Here is a 17,736-nt window from a genome sequence, read left to right on the forward strand (position 1 = left end):
TAAAGCAGAAACTGTTATGAAAGAATACTGTAAATTGCAGAATGTGATGAGTAACTCAGTGACCAGAGCTGCAGAAGTGTCTTCATAATACTGAACTGCTACTGCTGAATTTGGTTACCATCTTTTTAAGGAATTACTTTACCATATATGAGTATTTGTGCAAAATATAATGAAACTGTTACTGTGTTTAGAGTGTTTCTAGAGGCTTCAATAATTCAGATTTTATTAGTAATGATAGTTTCAATAAACTTTTAATGAAATGTTCATTTATTTTATAAAACAGCCCATTAAAAAAAATCTCATTTCTTAAAACCAGTTATTTAAACACTTTTTTGAGTCTAAAGGCCTGAAGAGCCTGGAGATTTTTGAATTTCTGAAATTCGTCTGAATGTGAATTACTGTGTGTATCAGATGGATATATGAATTATAGTGTGTATCAGATGGATAGCTGTAATGTCTGTAATGATACAGACCCTTTTCCCTCTTTCTTGTAAGACCCACTGAAGCTGGAAAAGAAGTACAGTCCCATCTCCTGACAATTTGGGACAGTTAATTCCAGCACTAACTTTATTTTCAGAGACTGGCTTGTCTTGTTAAAGCATTTACTAAATAAACTTGCCATTTCCCTGTTGCTGGTATATTTTACTTCCTACATAATCTGTTTGAAGAAAATCCTCTACTGTAAGATTCTACCTGATGCAGTCTTTAGGTAATGGATTTAAGTGAAATTCCATAAACTTGGAATTTGGACAATTTGGAGTTCACAGATTGACTTAAGCTTGTACCCACTTTTACAAAAACACTTCCCTGACAAGCACTGAGTGATGAACAAAAGTATTTTTTCCAAATTAACAACGTAAAAAAATAATTCAAGGAACAACCTAGTGAAACCTCTAAGAAAAACGTAATTCCCATTTTTTATTTCCTTTAACAGTCCTGCAGAACTTCACCACTGAGTTTCACCACCACCAAGTTTCCCAGAGACTGCAGAACAGCCTAAAGAACCTTGGCATTGACCACACATGTATGTGGCTGATCTTACTGCTTTGGGACATGACCAACTTATGTGCAGCTTTTCTTCTGGCATTGGCCCATAGTGTTTTCTGTGTGATCATAAATGGTTTTAAGGTGTTTTCCAGTGACTCGGTACAAAAGATTCATAGAATCATAGAATATGTTGAGTTGGAAGTGGCTCATCATGATCATTGAGTCCAGCTCCTGTCTCGGGACACCCCAACAATCAGAGCAGGTGCCTGGAAACACTCCTTGAACTCTGTCAGGCTTGGTGCTGTGATCATTTCCCTGGGGAGCCTGTTCCAGTGCTCAACCACCATCTGGGTGAAAAGCCTTTCCCTTATACCCAACCTAAACCTCCCGTGACTCAGCTTCAGGCCATTTCCTTGAGTCCTGTCACTGGTCACAAGATTGAAGAGATCAGTGCCTGCCCCTTGTTAGGAAGTTGTAACTGCAATGAGGTTTCCCCTCAGTCTCTTCTTTTCCAGCCTGAACAGACCAAGTGACCTCAGCTGCTCCTCACATGGCTTCCCCTCCAGACCCTTCACCATCCTTGTGGCCCTCCTTTGGATGGTCTTTAATGGCTTAATGCCTTTTTTATATTGTGGTGCAGAAAACTGCCCCAGTACTGGAGGTGAGGCTGCTCAGTGCAGTTCAGAGAAGGACAATCCCCTCCCTTGTCTGGCTAGCCATGCTGTGCCTGATGCACCCCTGGCTGCCAGGGCACTGCCTGGCTCATGTTCAACTTCCCATCAACCAGGATCCTCTGGTCCCTTTCTGCAGTGCTGCTCTCCAGCCTCTCATTCCCTAGTCTATACACAACACACCAACTATGAAATGTTGTAAAATTGGTGTTTTATATCAGCTACTACTATTTCTCTGTTAGAAGTGAAGTGTGTCACTCTATCTGCAGTATCTAGGGACTTGACAGATGATCAAGTGGGTTTTTTTCCAAAGGATGAAAAAACCCAAACATCATACCTAAATTTCTCAGGCCTGATTCAAGTGCTGTAGAAAGGCCAGAGTATGGTTCTTCATTTCATCCATGACAGGTTAAAGGAAGGAACAGCCCTCTCCAAGCTGCTAACTGAGAGAGCATCTTGTTCTGACAGATACCAAGCCCTACTGTTCTGTCTCCCTGTGCTCGACCTGCTTGAATAAAGCAGCTTTGCAGCTCCCCCCAACCCTGATGAACACACTCTCTTTTGAGAAAGGTGACTGTTTTCTCCCCTTCTCAGGGCCCAAAGCAGCAACAACTCTGCTCCTTGCCCACTCCCCCAGAAAGCCACTGTGCTCCAAGCAGTGCTCTTCCAATGTCCACTCCTCCTGCTCCCAGCTTGGGCTGCTCTGTCATAGACTGACTGCTTCCTCTCTTACCATTTTGACCTACTAAGTGCTCTGGAGCAGTGAATCAGTAAGCAGAGATAGCTAAAAGTAAGCTTGAATATAGAGCAAATTGTACAGCATTACAATATACCCTTAATAGGAAATATGCAGCCCTTCTATGAGAGCAAAATCTTTGGCTTTAGCTACCCCAAATAATTCTGTCCATCATTTCCTGTCAATAGAAGGAATGGACCAAGTAGAGGTGCTTTACCTGGATGATTTAAAAATAAAACTCAGAACTTTTCTAGTATCACCATGGAAAAATCATTTTGTGTCTCTGCGAAGAGGTATCAAAATGTAAATACAGCAGTATTCTTAGAAAAGAGAACGATTTCAAGTTAAAAGTATTAAAATAAACAACAGTTACAAATAAACATGTTTTAAAATTAATCTCTGATGGATTAACTTCTCCTTGTTCAACTCAGCCACTACTTAAGCAGAAGGTGATAACTAATACCATCACTAGTCACCAAAACATGCCAAGGAACTTCCCAACAACACCTTTGCAATAGCAATAGCAGTTGACAAACTGCATTGACAAACTGTAGCACTGCCCAGCCACTCGTGTGAGTGAAGGAAGCACTGACTGCTGGTGACTGTAGCGATGGTAGGTGATGGGGCTACCCTGGCTAAGTGACAAGCCAGCTGTGCTTCTGGCTCACTGAAGCTAACAGCTGCCCTCTAGTGATGCAGATGCAGCAGGAGAGTTGGAAAAGTTATTCACAAAATAGTAATATTATTTTCACTTCATTTTGTACCAGCACAACAGATCAGAACCACAACCACCTGAATGTGACTTCTGAGCAATTGCCAGCTGTGACTTGAAGGCCCAGCCCAATGCCTGCATGGAGCAGACCTCCCAAAGTTTTAGAGAAAGAGCAGCTGCCTGGAAACAACCAGGCAGTCACAAGTACCTTTCTCCCCTGAGACAGTGGGGAAGAAGGGTGCAGGGAGAAACCAGTTTATGTCCAAAGAAGAGCTGGCAGAATTGCGTCTGGTTCTGTCACACAGCAGTGCCTGTCAGGCAGTACCAGGGCTGGGTGGCAACCTGCTACCCTCACCATTACCTGCCTGCCATCCTTGCCCCTTCCCTCTTCTTCAGCTAGTGTAGTAGATGTGAAAGAACAGAGTCTTGTTGCGGAGCAGAGAGTACGAGTTATCAAACTTGAGCAGGTAGATGCCCTCGCCCGGGTACTCGTGGCTGCCTGCCTGTACCTCCCGATGGCTGTTCCTGCGGTACACAGGCAGGATCTCTCCATAGCGGTTCCGCAGGTAGCTTTTGGAACCCCGTTCCACATCACCTACAGGGGACAGTCCTGAATGGGAGAGAGGAGACAAGTAAGTAGGCCAGAACCACTGCATGATACAGAAAAAGACCAACAAGATCAGAATGCCACACAGACATGCAGCTATATGGAAGGCTAACAGTGATAGCATTACCTAGAGCATCTCCTCTGACCTTTCTGCAAATAATTCCCACAAAGTCCAGCCTTCCTTACCATAAAAAAGGTCATATCAAGAATCAGTTCTCTTGAGAATACTGATGGGACAGTATTTACTAGCCCACCAGCCCAGTCTCCCCTCTTTTTTAGTTTACTTTTTAGACACCTCACTGCTTTTATACATGCAACAGCAGTCCTGTGATATAGACTTGAAGCAAAGAGAGGCAGGAAAGCTCTTAGCTGTTACCTCATAGTGTCTCTGTCCTTAATTGATTTCTCCAAGAGAATTCCTCATAAAGGAACCTACCCCTGCTTAGAGGGCCTGCAAAATTCAGACACGAACCTCCCAGCTACAGTGGTCACACATACACTGAAGCCACAGAACAGCCAACATTACTATGTGTTTCTCAAGTACAGTAATGCAGGTAGCAAACATTTCAAATACAGTCAGAAGGAGCTACTGATGTACTGGGGAAAAAAAGAAAAGAAGAAAAAAAACCAAAAACCAAGAAATCCTCCCCTCCAAACAAACAACAACACAAAACACCAACCCCCCTGAAAAACAGAAACAAAACCCCAAAAACATCAAAAAACAACAACAAAAAAAACCCCACAAAGAAACCCAACCCCCCCCCCCCCAAAAAAAAACAAAACAAAAGAACCCAAATAAACAAAAACAAAACCGAAACAACATCCCGAAACAAAATCTTCTTGCCTCCACTCACCACCAGAAATTTCTCAGTCTGAGAATCTAACAAAAACAGTCAGGTTAAAATTTCAGACTTTAACTTTTTTATTATCTAGAAGTTGGCTGAGTGAATTCTGATTTTATTTTTCCATGTGTTCAATTTTAAGAATGCTCTTGGAGAAGACAGCCATTGACATATGCTGAAGCAAGAAGGGCCAGATGCTTTCTTATCACTCTATAACCAGGAAGCCAATAGGCTGCAGAGATAGCAAATGGGTTGACTAAACAAAGTAGATGGAAATTGTAGCATCTGACAGATACTCTTAGCAGCATGGCAACACAAATTAACCTTTATAAGATCTGCACTAACCTTCAATTTCCTCGTCCTCCTCTTCATCCTCCTCATCACTGGATTCACTGACCTGAACAGTAATGGCAGTGCTAGTAACTGTGGTCCAATCAAAATACACTCCAAACCCAATGTCGTAGTCATCCGTAGCAAACTCCCAGCAAATGCATTTCCCATCAGGATGGGTTGGCACACGCACTGTCACCACCTCGCCTCGCTTCACCACCATCCGGCCATTCTTCTCCTTTCCCATCTTGGCTTTGAATTCCTTCATCTTCTCAGTGGTCCACATGGTGGGTGCAGCCAGAGGTGGAGGCTGAGCTGAGACAAGGGAAAAGTTCACAGGCTGACATGACTTTTCACTACTGACAAACTACTACCTGAAAACAGCAAAGCTATTTCTGGTAAGGGGCCTGCATTCTGGGGCGTGCTCCCAAAAGCCCCAGATGTCAAGTTTTTCCACTCACTAGCCAGGAGCCCTTCTAATTCCAGCAGGAATTAGAAGAATCTCCAGGACAGTGTCTGGTCTTCTAGCCAGGGCAGGCACTTAAAAAAATTACCCAAACAAGAGTTATGCCTTCAGGACTCACCTTTTCTTTGCTCCCCAAGGAGGTCTGCAGTCTCTAGCTCAGCTGAAAGGATATCCACAGCACCAGTGTGGTCTGACTGAATCATGACTATATCCCCTACTCCCTGAGGTACATGGTAGTTGGTTAATCGAACAGCTTCCTGCACAAAGCACATAACAAACATCGTTACAAAGACCACCCTGGTTAAAAAGTCTCTGCCTAGATTTGAAACAACTCGTTAGTAACTCAGGCATCTTTAGGAAACAAAGTCAGACCTGCAAAAGCTTCTATTATTAGTATAGACTAGCTCTGAGACACCTCTCAGCATCTGTTTCCCCCCACTGCACCAAAATTGTGAACTTTGAAGTCAAATGCTACATCAGTGTCACAAATTTCACTCTCCTTGGTCTCCCAGGGCATCCTGGGCAGGCACATTTTTGCATTTGCATCAGAGTTAATTGTTACTCCTCAACAAAGCAATGGCCTTATACATTTAGCCGACTACTCTTGGAAAAAATTCTCAACACACAATCTCTCTAGGGAGAGCCTTTCAGCCCTGTGTGCATCTAGACTACAGCCACAATCAAACTACAATTGCTCCATCCTAGTTACAGGTCCATCTGGTTCACTCTCTTCCCTTATATGCAAACTCACAGGTCCTGAACTCGGTGTCACTTGCACAGGTTTCCCTGACTCTAGCTGTAGAGCAAACAAATTTGCTGCTCACAAGAAGAAACAAGGCATTTCAGTTCCCTCTTCCAGAAATCCGCAAGAATGGAATTTCCAGAAGCACCAGGTAAGAGCAGAAGGTGACAATTACCTTGAAACCTCAGTGAGCAAGGAAGCAAGGACTAGCTGAAGACACAAGAGGGACTTTGCAAATTAGACTGATACCGCTTATCTCCCACTAATGTACAGGAAAAAATGTAACTGAATCTACGTTAATACTACTTTTATCTTAACACAACCCTTAGAGCCTCAGTGCCACAGTGGCAAGCATAGCAGTAGCGTGGGAGAACTGTTGCTGCACTTCTGTCTTCATTCTCAGACATAAGAAACATCCATTTACCTTTTTGAGAGACTGGATTTGGTCAGGCAGCTTCTCTTCTACTACAGCCACTTTCTGGTCCCCCAGAGTGCCAATTTCTTCCTTCGAATGCTCTGTTGAGTCTGCCCTCAGGTGTGCTCCAGGCTGTGACCTTTTGGAGGAAGAGAGCAGTACAATTCAGCACTTGCACCCAGGGCACAGCCAGCAGAGGAATCACTGCTCTGGAACTCAAATTCAGATGAATGGAAGGAACAAGCTTCTGTGGTCAGCACCTGCTGACTGGACAAATAACCCCTGCCCACCCATCCTGCCATGTCTGCATGATTAGTTTCCATGTGAGCCAGGGGGAGCAACTTCTGTGGGACACTCCATATTTACTATCCTCTAGATGGCAGAAATTCACTGCACTCACCCCACAGCATGCTGGCTCACCAACACTATAGCAAGGACAGACAGACATCAGTAGCAACTTTTCTGCCCAAGAAAGGACAACTTTTATGCCAGCTAGTGCATGGCATCTGCATACTGCCTCAGAGGTCAACTGGATCAGTGAAAGAATTCAGAACAATTTTGACAGCCATCCTGAGAATGCCATCTATTTAAGTGGCCCATTATGCCTTTCCTTACTAGCATTTCCAACAGGTACAGGGAGCACCCAAGTGTCTCCCTGCCATATCCAAATACACCCCACAGATAAGCAAGCAGTAAGACATACAATGGGCAGCACTTAAAAGAGGTCCAAGTACTGCACTGTAACAAAAGAAAATGGACATGCTGAAACAATAAGAATGCTACGTAGCAGGAAAAGAATGGGCAAGAAAGGAAACCTCTCTGGCATTTATTCTCTGTTGAGGATTTTCTTCTAAATTATATTTTTAAAATTGCTGCATGTTGTCTATAGGTAGACTTATAATCCCAAATGAACTCAGATGCCAGAAGAGTGTCCTCTGTAAAGCTCTCATTACATATGTGAAACTTCTATGAGAAGCAACCTAGTATTAAATAAGAATAGAAATATTTGCACTTTTGAAAATCAAAACCTTCTCACAGCACTATAAAACCAATGTCAAGTGCCTTGCTCTAAACGATCAGAAACATGAGAACACAGCATTAATGGAAAAAAATTGCATTTCTTCAAACATATCCTTTCAGAAATGAGAAATATTCTCATTAGTAAGGAAGCAGACTCAGTATAGTTTGGAATAATTAAAAATTAAATAAAATATACACAGCTCAATTAAGACACATTCTGCATCCACAGAGAAGACTTGAACAGGGCAAATGTGGCTTTTGTTTTCAAATTGCTACTCCTATGGCACTACAGAATTTATCCAGAAACAAAGACATCTTTTACTTATATTCTCTCAACAGTGTGATTTCCTTTCCTAGAATTGGCATGATAGACCAGAAGGTCTGTAAGAGCAACTCAAATAAGACAAATAGCAGGTTCACAAAATGGCAGCAGATGGGCAAGATAAGAAGAATACTTGGTGAGAACAAATTTTTAAAGGAGGAATTCTTGGACTTCTATGCTATCGTTTTCCAGCCTATTTGCATTTCAGTTTAGCAGGTGCATGAACACACCTAGATGGGCTATTTGGTCATCTGCTACCATAGGGACACACATCTGCTCAAAAAGCTCTCCATCAACATAGGAGCTTACAGTTTGGGATTTTTTTCCTCTAGATACCACTGATACCTAAGAGTCTCAGTGAAAGATTAGAAAGTGGTACATAAGCTTTACAGGCAGACTTACAAAGACACAGTTCAGCTGATTTCTTCTCACACAAACCTTTTGGACCATCTCCATCCCTTTCAAAAAAGATCTAAATTAAGCCAAATTTAATAGATAATGTCCGCAAGTGTCCATTATCTACTTTAGCCATTTTGCTCATGGTCTGTATAGACGATATAATAAAAAGATGGAAGAACTCATTTACACTCAGAATGTCTGATAGAGATGTCAGCAGCATCAAACCAAGATGGCATCAGACTGCTGTTTTGGTAAGAAGGGTAGTTTGATGTGAGGGTTTTTTCCTGGATTTTTGCATTTTTTTTGATGAAGCTGTGGTTTACCTAGTGGAATTAACTCACACATTTCTGAAATTGTATCCTGTGCAACAAATGTATAATGGCAAAGGAAACTGCATTGCATTGTGTTAGTGCTTCTAGCCAATTAAATTACTTGGCCACAAACACATGCCCAGCTGGTATCAGCAAGCCAAATGTCTGATAACAGGAGGATTAATGGAGAAACACAGAAAACAAACAATGAAGAAAAAAGCCAAAACTTTGTCAAGAAAATAGAAAAAGATATTTTCTTGTACAGCTTCCACCAGACTTACAGACAGCAGGCATGCTTAATTATTAAAGTATCCTCAAGACAGGATACAGAAAATTTCCCCCTGAAAATGTACTAGCTCTTATAATAAATTATAAAACCACGCAGAGTTCCTTTCAAGCTGAATGACTCTGTGATTTGAATAGCTGAGCCGTGAACTACATTTCACAAGCTTTAAAACAACCCTAAAGCCTGTAAGAACAGGCCCTCCCATGCTGACTCTGGTATACTGTCCCAAAGTAGACAATTCAGTCTCCAATTCAGCCCCTTCTTTTTACCTGCACAGAACAAACTGCCATACAGAAGCGGTCACAGGACTAAAACAGACTGTCACGCATGTCGGCCACAACACACAAAAAGGTTTTCCTACCCGCTCTGCGAAGTACTGGACTCCAAAGAATCAACTAGCTGATCTGCAGGCTCTGTCTTTTGGGCTGAGTCTTCATTTTCTAACAATAAACAAAATATAGGAAAAGAAGGTGAAATAACCGTTGGTGTTTATAATACACTGACAGGAAAAAAACCTGCAGCCAGTACTCAAACACTGACAAGGTCACACAGCTGTGGAACAAAGACCTGTGCCAACCAGTTTTTTGTGTTATGAGCTGTTTCTAGAACCTTGTGAAGCAAAGATTTTTAATGGCCTCAACCCTAGGAAAGGGAGAACAAAAACCTTGGCATGTTTGTGGTGTAAAGCCATTCTCAGAATCAGGTTTCATTCAGGAACTACTAATCCTAGCTTTAGAAGGACAAAACAAGGCCAAATTTCATCATGCAAAGCTGAGCTGACAAAGCCCTGGAAGAAGCAGCCATGCAGCAGTTCACAAAGGGCACTGACGAGATGGAAATTCCTAGGTCACTGCTAAAAGGACTTTCTGTAAAGATGGCTCCTGGTCTTCCCCGAGACTCCTGAACTCGGGGAAAGCTCCGTCCCATACGAGTGCGGTTCGTGCTTCCCAGCCCCGCTCTCCGATCGGTTGAGGCAGTGGGCAGGGCACGGACAAGCTCCAGCTTCCGCAGGTTGCTGATGCCCCGCGGAGCCGCTGGCCCTTCCCGAGCGTCAGGGCGGGAATGGGACAGCTCCGGCCCAGGGGCTCGCAGCCCACGGCACAGCCCGGCTACCGGCCGGCCGGGGCCTCCCTCGCCTGGCAAAGCGCAAGCCTCCCTCGCCCCTCGCTGCTCCCCCGCACCAGAGGAACTCCTGCCGCAGCTCCCGGCGCCCGAGCGGGAGGGCAGCAGGGACCGCGGCCGGCAGCACCGCAGGGAGCTGCCTCCCGCAAGCGCGGCTGCTCCGCCAGAGACGAGCTACCCACCACGTAAAGGAAACTCTCCCGTAAGGCCAACGCTAAGCACGCGCCGCCGGCTGCCCGCTGCCCTGCCCGTACCTGCGGGGCCCCGGGGCGCGGTGTCGCCGCCCGGGCGCTCGGAGCGGCAGCCGGCGGCGGCGGAGAGCGCGTCCGACATGGGCACGGCTCGGCGGGCGGCCGGAAACAGCCGAGCGGGGCCGGAGCGGGCGGCCGGAAACAGCCGAGCGAGCGCGCGCGAGCCGGGCCGCAGGGAGATGGTGGCGCCCCGGTGCTCATCGCTCAGCCTCCCCCCGCGACAACGCAGCCAATCAACATTAAGTCCTGCGGAGCCGCGGGGCGGGCGGCGTTGCAGGCTGACAGCGGGAGGGAGTGGCGGAAGGGAGGCGGGGCCGCACCTCAGGAAGTGATGGTTGCCAAGGTGACAGGGCCCCGGAAGGACGCGTTGCCGTGGTGATCGGGGATGGAGCCGACGGCGCCGCGCCCGGGTCCCGCGGGGACTGCGGTGGCTGAGGGGCCGGAGCCTGAGCCCGAGGGCGCGGGGGGACGGCGGCCCGTCTGCCCCTTCCTGGCCTGGAGCACCGAGGAGGTGGCTGAGTGGGTGGCGCAGCTCGGCTTCCCCCAGTACGAGGTGCGGGGCTGCCGGTCCGGGCGCCAAACCCCCGCGCCCGGCGCCGCCCGGCCCGGCGGCCCGGAGCCCGGTGTGTGTGTGAGAGCGGCACGGGGGCCGCAGCGGCACGGGGCCACCCGCCTTTCTCTCCGCTTCCCTGCCCAGGAATGCTTCAGGGCCAACGGCATCACCGGCCGCCGCCTCATCCACGCCAACTGCTCCAGCCTGCCCGCCATCGGCGTCACGGACTTCGGCCACATGCAGGTGCAAAAGGGCCACGCGTTTTTATTCCCTTCTTCTATGCTTTGCTGGGCACAAACAGGAGCCCTGTCTCTTCCCCATTTTATGAACATGTAATCGATCTTTGTCCTTTCAAAGCTATATATTTTCTTTAACAAACACTGATAGTTAAGGCTGAATTTCAGGGCTGCAGTCTGGCCTTCCAAAGGCCTGAATTTTTTCCTAAAAATTCAGGAAATCAACAAATTGACTTAAATTTCATTACCCTCTTTCCCTCCCCTAGTGGAAACCACAGAGGCACTGCATTTACAGAGCCAAATAATCTGTTTTGCATCACAATTTGAAGTTGCTTTCACCATAAGGCTCAGCTAGAAGTACAAACCAAGAAGAAAGAAGAAACTCTATGCTCCAGTGATTAAAATATTAACACTGTTTATTTTATTCTACAATACCAAAATACAATTTCACCACAGTTCTGTCTGTTTGCACAATCTTAACTCTTTGTTTGAAACTAAATATACCACCAAAAATATTAACTAGTGCCATGACTTTGCCTGTTGTTTTGACAGAAAGGCATCAAGTTAACACTAAGCTTTTCAGACAGCAAACCTTCACAAATATTTCTGGTACAAGCAGATAAAGACTATAGTCATTTGTGCTTTCCAAAAGTGGAAGACTTTTCTAAGTTTTGTAAACCTCACCTTTGTATTAAGATACAGGGATTATGTACGGTGTTAGTTCAGCTGCTGAGTAATACTAGGCCATGGGTTAGACCTATCAACTGTAACCCATTCTTCCTCTTGTAGGAACCAAAGTTCCTCTCGATAAGCAATAGACAGGCAGGACACTGCCACAAGCTTGGAAGTGAGACTGTCTCAGTAATGTTTTCCAAAGCTTGCAAGTAAATTGGGAACATCTCACAGACTTCAGTGGAACCTAGATGTTCTCAAAGGTCGTGCCCTATTCTGCCAGTTATTTGTGTTTTAAAGAACTTTATTCTGACAGAATCCAAGTATGCAGAGCTCTGCAGGATGTGGCCCTTTGGGTCTTTCAGGAAGTTCTGCTAGAGCAGGTGAAAAGTTAAAACTGCAATTTCCCAGCAAGAAATATAAATGAAAGGCTGTGAGCAGTCAAAACTGATACAGTTACTATAGAAATAAGAGTGATAGCATCAACTCAGTGAGATGGAAACTGCAGTTTAGGGGAAACGGCAGTTTGGTAGGGAACTACAAAGCTAATTATGTGGAAGCTATGGAGCTTGGACAAGTGACTGCTGGTTTTAATCTCACTGTACTGGTATTTTAAATATCAAAAGCACTCAAGATAAGAGTCTGGTGTTCTTTTGTTATCACAAAAAGTATTCAGAGTCAAGCTGAAGTTGGGGGAAGGTTTTGAGCAAATACTGTGAAACTCTGAGCAAATCAATAAAATCTTGCAAATTGTGTTTTAAGCTTCAGTCAAATCAGATAGTTAAATTCTCAGAAGTTGCTTCAAAAACACTGGTAAGGCTCTGCTCACTCACAGTTCCAGGTCCAGCTTGCTCACCCATACACTCATAATTTTCAAAATGAACAATATGATTTTTTGCTAATTATTTTTTACACCTTTGTGTAGATTGTCATTTGCATTATACTTGAACAAACAGCGATGATTTTGCATTAAGCAGAAGAGACTGCAGTTCATTTATCCATAACTTGTTTGTCCTTGAAGTGCAAGGATGAAAGCTATATTTATGTCACTAAGAGACCAGATATGATGCCATCCCTGATAGTAAATCTGGAGAGAAGGTGATATGCACTGCTTTTACAATGTCACATGCAGCTTATGGATTCAGATCCCCCCTATGTTGCAACTTCAAGCATCAAACTGTACCAAAATTCAGAATATCACTTATTTTTCCTGCTGCTCTGACACAGAATAGATGGTTTTAGCTGTTGCTCCATTGTCTTGGTTTGAGAAATGAGAATTTCTGGTGTTTCATCTTATATTTCAGGAAATTTCACGACACGTGCGAGAGTTGCTGGGGATTGAGGAGCCTCTCTTCAGCAGATCCATTGCCCTCCCATACAGAGACAATATGGGTCTCTTCCTAGAGAGAAAGGCACCAACAGGAGAGAAATCAGATGCCCTCACTTTCTCACAGTTTGTCCAAAATGCAGGACTGGAGCCCTATACTACAGTTCCTTCTTTGCAAGGACCCCAGACCATGGTGGGAGTGGATGCTCTTCCTGCATCACAAGACATGCAGAGGCAGAATTAGAGACTTATACTGCACTTTTGCCTTTGAAAGAAGCCCAGCAGCCACAGCAGACTGTATCCTTATTACCTTGCAGATTGTTCAAGGAGGTACAGTTCCACCTTTTCACAATTACAAAAAATTGTGCACTGCACTGCCACTGCAACTCTCAGACGTTTTATTACACCAAACCCATTCCCACATTCTCTTTTTTCTGCAATACTTCCTTTGCTTGCAGGAACTAAGTGAAGATGTTGTGGATCAAACTGTAGCATTGTCTGTCTTTCACTTCTGCTTCACAGTTGATTAAAAAAGACCAAAAAACAATCATAGACATATTTTAGGCACAAGGGATTGATAAGAACTTCCCAGATGCCCAAGTGAATAGATTTCTCCCATGCTTCGCTGTCTGCAACTGGGCTTGCTCTGAAACGCAGATGTAAGATAAATGACATATACAATAACTGGTGTACAGGTGTGGCAACAGCTGCTGTCAGCAATCATAATTAAGCAAGGGTCTAGGTGCAACATGCATAACTAATCCTTGGCCTTGCCACAGAAATTATTTCCTGTGAGGCAAAACCCGGCAGGCAGTGTTTTATCATGGTAAACAGTACTGAAACACATGATAGATGGTGGCAGAAAGTACAAAAGAACACTGAACTAGAGAATTTAGGGAATAAAAATTGCTTTGTCCCGGGTGGATTTGGTCAGAGTATCCAGTTACCTGCTTTTTCCTTGAAGGACATATCATAGTCTGTGGTGGTGAGGGGGGTTACCTTATTAGCAGCAAGGAAGTAGAAGTGCTGATGAAAGCCTGTCTCAACAGAAAGAATGCTCCTGACTAAATCACTAGTATGTTGTCAGGATTCAATGGCTTTCTCAAGATCCCTCATGGGGAATAAAAAAATACAAGGAAAAAAAAACCAAAAAAACAGAGACTGGGCTTGATCCTGTTTAGTTTGTTATACCAAAGCTGCAGCCACTACAAAATAATAATTTGGTTTTGTAATTCAGTTTTGTATTGAAGCTGCAATAGAAACACAGTGAAACTGAAGCAGTTCATAGGCCAAGAAGACGATGCAATAAGCAAATTCAGAAAAAAAAATAGAAAAGCTCAGGCAACCAGTAATTTTGCTAAGCAGTGTAGAGACTGAAACTCATAGAAGAAAATGTGTGCATAGGGTTATTGGCTGGAGTAGTGACAGCTAAGTGCTGGTTCTTGCACCACTTAGTCCCATGAAGGGGCTGGGATGAGATCTCAGCAAAGCATTCCTCGTGGGCTTCATTGTGGTGTATGAAGATTTGGGATCATACTCAGCATTTTCCTCTGGAATTTCTGAGAAACTGTTGGAAGCAGCTGTGGACAATGGAGACTTGTTACCTGGTATCACACTAGGCTCCACTACAGCTGAAGTGAGAGATGTCTTGGTGCTGACCAGCCCACATTGTTTTGTAGGACATCTCCAGAGGGTGCCTGGTACAGTAGAGCACCAGGCATCAGATGGCACCAGACAAGCTCTTTCTTTTCTAGCAGCTGGCTAAAGAGAGACTTTCTCAGTGACACAGCTGTCAGGTCAAACCAGGGGAAGGTTCTGGGAAGGGAAAACAAGTGGAAATATTTGCTGGCAACAACTGTCCAAAGCAGCTTGCTAATAATGATAGCGGTTTTATTCAGTGTCTGACTACAAGACTCCTTCTTGGGTCTTTGAGAAACCATCAGACTCAGAGAATTGAATATAAAATGTTGCAGGCATCAGTCAGTCAAGTGAAGTAAAATTGAGACTAATGGCTCCAGAGTAGTCCTCCAAAGGCAAGAATCCTTTTCCTCAAGCAGCCTTCCCATCTTAACATCCTCAATAGTCCAGTTTATGAACTATCAGAAGATCATTACCCCCAAGAACTGTCCTCTCTATATATTCCCATAGGATTTTTTTTTTTTTTTTCATCCAATGCCCTAGTCTTGATCAGTTGCTTCAGACAACCCTGATTAAGTAGGATCTAGGGACAAAATAACTCAGTCCAGGTCCTCTGTTGCTAATACATCATCTAATGGAATTCCTGGAGCAGAGATGTGGTCCTAAGGACAACACTCTCCAACCCAACAAGGCAGCCCAAGCTTTATGTGAGATGAGGCAAGTTGCAAAGCAGAGACAAGAAGTACCTCAGCATTCAACTGTCTTTCTCCTCTGAAGTAACTGAAGAAGCAAAATCTTTGCTGACAAAACTCTTGCACACAGGAAAGTTTTTGCTCTGCACAGATGAAGCAGCATTCAGGAAAGCTGAAGTCATTGCTTAGTTTCAGTGCCTTCTGGTGAGGCAGATTCTACCACATGATGCTGTTCAGGCCTGCATAAAAAATGACCACCAGCTATTCATGGAATTTCATTTTCCTTGCAGGATGAACAAAAATCAAGTATCAATTATCAGCGTGCACACAGATGTGAAGAGATATTCCCATCTCATACTGCTGGGAAGAATCACACTGACAACCAGACCTTTTTGGTTTGAAACCTCTGATCTAGGACCATTTTAGGTGAGGGATGCTAAAATTAATATTAACAAGTTTAATATAGCTTGTATTTTATGTAGCTCATACTAATTGAGTAACCAGAAGTCCTTGACAGGCTGCATATAAAGTCGTATGACCATTCAGCCATGATGGCACAGCAAGCACCACGGGTACTTCAAGCGCACTGAGCAACGCACTAATTACAGGGCGGTTGTTCCGATGTTTCAGGTCCCCTTTTGTAGAAACAATAGGTTCGAGTCCCATCCAGTGGTAAAACCCAAAAACTGCAGGTTCGAGTCCTGCAGTAAATCCTGTAGTGAAACTGTATAGTGAAAGGTGCACTGTGAAGTTTTTTTAGGCCACATGTAAGTTAGTAAGTTAGCAGCTTTTACAGCACAGTTTGCTCAGATGCTTTGTGTTAACTCTAAGGGAGTTGTGTGAGTTGAATGCAGTATGTGAATATTTTGTGTGTGTGTGTTAAGAAGAGTGAGTTATATATTGAGTCTGCCACCATTAAAAAAAAATTGACATATGGCCACCCATGACATAAAGCTGGTTTGCTCAAAAATGGCTTTTGATGAATGTTATAAATATATGAAAATCTTGTACAGGACATGTGCAGTTGGATTTTCACTGCACATCCTGGCTAGAATAAAGTAATTAAACTCACCAACATCTCAAAGATAGGATCATAGAGTTTCATTTCTTCCTGAGTTTGGTGCCAGTTGCAGGCTCTGAAATGACATGGCCCATTTTTCTTGAGGGGAAGGATGGAGATGTCAGGGCTGTACACAGTGACAGGACAAATGACAGCAGGCAGACAGCATGTGTGACAGGAGGCAGCAGAGGAACACAATGTCCTCTCAGGCCACCAGCTGAGCATTTTTATAAAAGCATGTAAAGCTCTGCTTCTGCAAAGCTATTGCACTAAGCAAGGTGAAAGGGACTCAAAAGCTCAGTGATAGCAGAGCTCATGAACCACCATTCTAGGCACTGGAAGACATTTACTTGTGCTCTGCCACACGCAGGTGAAACACAAACCACTGCCACCAGACTGGTAGCAGTATCTGCCTGCCCAAAGTGGCACAGAGGGACTTTGGTGGCTGCCCATCACTGTTCTTACATACCAAAGGGCAGCAGCAGAGTGACACAAAGGAATAAATATGCAAAGAGCTTAGCTGCCTGGCCTAGTCCTTGCAGGTTGATTTGAAGTCTTTAGCTATACAGCTGAGCCTTGGGATGTGGCTAGTTTTCAAGAACTATAAAAAGCTATTTAATAAACCCTGTTTCATCTCTTCCCCGAGATTATTAAAAAGATAATTTTATTCCAAACATCTCCATGGAGGACCATTCTCCCCATTTGTCTTATCTAAGTTGTGGGGTTATATGACTTTATATGCAGCCTGTAAATGACATTTGTTTACTCAATTAGTATGAGCTACATAAAACACAAGCTGTATTAGACCTGTTACTATTAATTTTAGCAATCCTCACCTAAAATGGAATTTCCCTAGCTCAAGGGCAATCTTATCAATTTGTCCAAGTATGTGAAGACAGGGAGTGAAGAAAGGGACCCAGACTCTCTTCAGTGGTGCCCAGTGATGACAAGGGGCATTGGACACAAACTGAAATGTGCTGGTCCATCTGAAGACACAAACCCACCTTTTACTGTGAGTGTTGCCAAATTCAGAACAGGTTTCCCAGAGACGCTGAGTCATCTCCAGTGATGATACTGAAAACCCACATAGCCATGGTCCTGGTCTGCCTGTTTCCAGGTTATCCTGCTAAAGCATGAGCAGACTAGATGATCAAGAGGACTCTTCCAACTCAAATGATTCCGTAAGAAAAAAAGAAAAAAAAAAAAAAAAAAAAACAACAGAAAAAAAAGCCAAAAAAACAGTTCATAGTGCAGCAGGGAGGCTGGAATCCAAATCTACTCTCATGTTTGTGTGACCCCCTGTGGCAGCAAACTCTCCTACAAACTCTCTAAAATTAAT

At 44.2% G+C, this 17,736-nt stretch overlaps 2 protein-coding genes and 1 non-coding gene across 3 annotated transcripts; 1 reads left to right on the plus strand and 2 right to left on the minus strand.

The window, feature by feature from the left end:
* Nucleotides 1-253: 253 nt before the first annotated feature.
* Nucleotides 254-10,464, minus strand: TMED8 (transmembrane p24 trafficking protein family member 8). Its single transcript, XM_021542824.4, has 6 exons — nt 10,223-10,464; nt 9,208-9,286; nt 6,518-6,647; nt 5,470-5,608; nt 4,901-5,200; nt 254-3,716 (listed from the first exon to the last, which is right to left on the minus strand). The coding sequence occupies exons 1-6, from the start codon at nt 10,299-10,301 to the stop codon at nt 3,499-3,501; spliced, it is 945 nt and encodes a 314-aa protein (XP_021398499.3). The 5' UTR covers nt 10,302-10,464; the 3' UTR covers nt 254-3,498.
* A 123-nt stretch (nt 10,465-10,587) lies between these two features.
* On the plus strand, nt 10,588-13,381 carry SAMD15 (sterile alpha motif domain containing 15). The gene is made up of 3 exons (XM_085582216.1): nt 10,588-10,772; nt 10,917-11,015; nt 12,985-13,381. Exons 1-3 carry the CDS (start codon nt 10,605-10,607, stop codon nt 13,249-13,251), a joined length of 534 nt encoding a protein of 177 aa, XP_085438342.1. The 5' UTR covers nt 10,588-10,604; the 3' UTR covers nt 13,252-13,381.
* LOC144246516 (uncharacterized) lies at nt 11,399-17,540 on the minus strand. Its single transcript, XR_014956069.1, has 3 exons — nt 17,402-17,540; nt 15,392-15,576; nt 11,399-13,080 (listed from the first exon to the last, which is right to left on the minus strand). It is a non-coding gene; the product is annotated as an uncharacterized LOC144246516 (transcript).
* Nucleotides 17,541-17,736: the final 196 nt, after the last annotated feature.

Source organism: Lonchura striata, chromosome 5, assembly GCF_050655825.1.
Source record: "Lonchura striata isolate lonStrDom1 chromosome 5, ASM5065582v1, whole genome shotgun sequence".
NCBI lineage: Eukaryota > Metazoa > Chordata > Aves > Passeriformes > Estrildidae > Lonchura > Lonchura striata.

Coding starts and splice junctions, on each gene's coding strand:
- TMED8 (XM_021542824.4), bottom strand. CDS start 10,301: ATGTCGGACGCGCTCTCCGCCGCCGCCGGCTGCCGCTCCGAGCGCCCG. Junction 9,287..10,222: donor CGCGCCCCGGGGCCCCGCAG/GTACGGGCAGGG, acceptor GTTTATTGTTAG/AAAATGAAGACTCAGCCCAA. Junction 5,609..6,517: donor AAATCCAGTCTCTCAAAAAG/GTAAATGGATGT, acceptor TGCTTTGTGCAG/GAAGCTGTTCGATTAACCAA.
- SAMD15 (XM_085582216.1), top strand. CDS start 10,605: ATGGAGCCGACGGCGCCGCGCCCGGGTCCCGCGGGGACTGCGGTGGCT. Junction 10,773..10,916: donor TCGGCTTCCCCCAGTACGAG/GTGCGGGGCTGC, acceptor TTCCCTGCCCAG/GAATGCTTCAGGGCCAACGG. Junction 11,016..12,984: donor CGGACTTCGGCCACATGCAG/GTGCAAAAGGGC, acceptor CTTATATTTCAG/GAAATTTCACGACACGTGCG.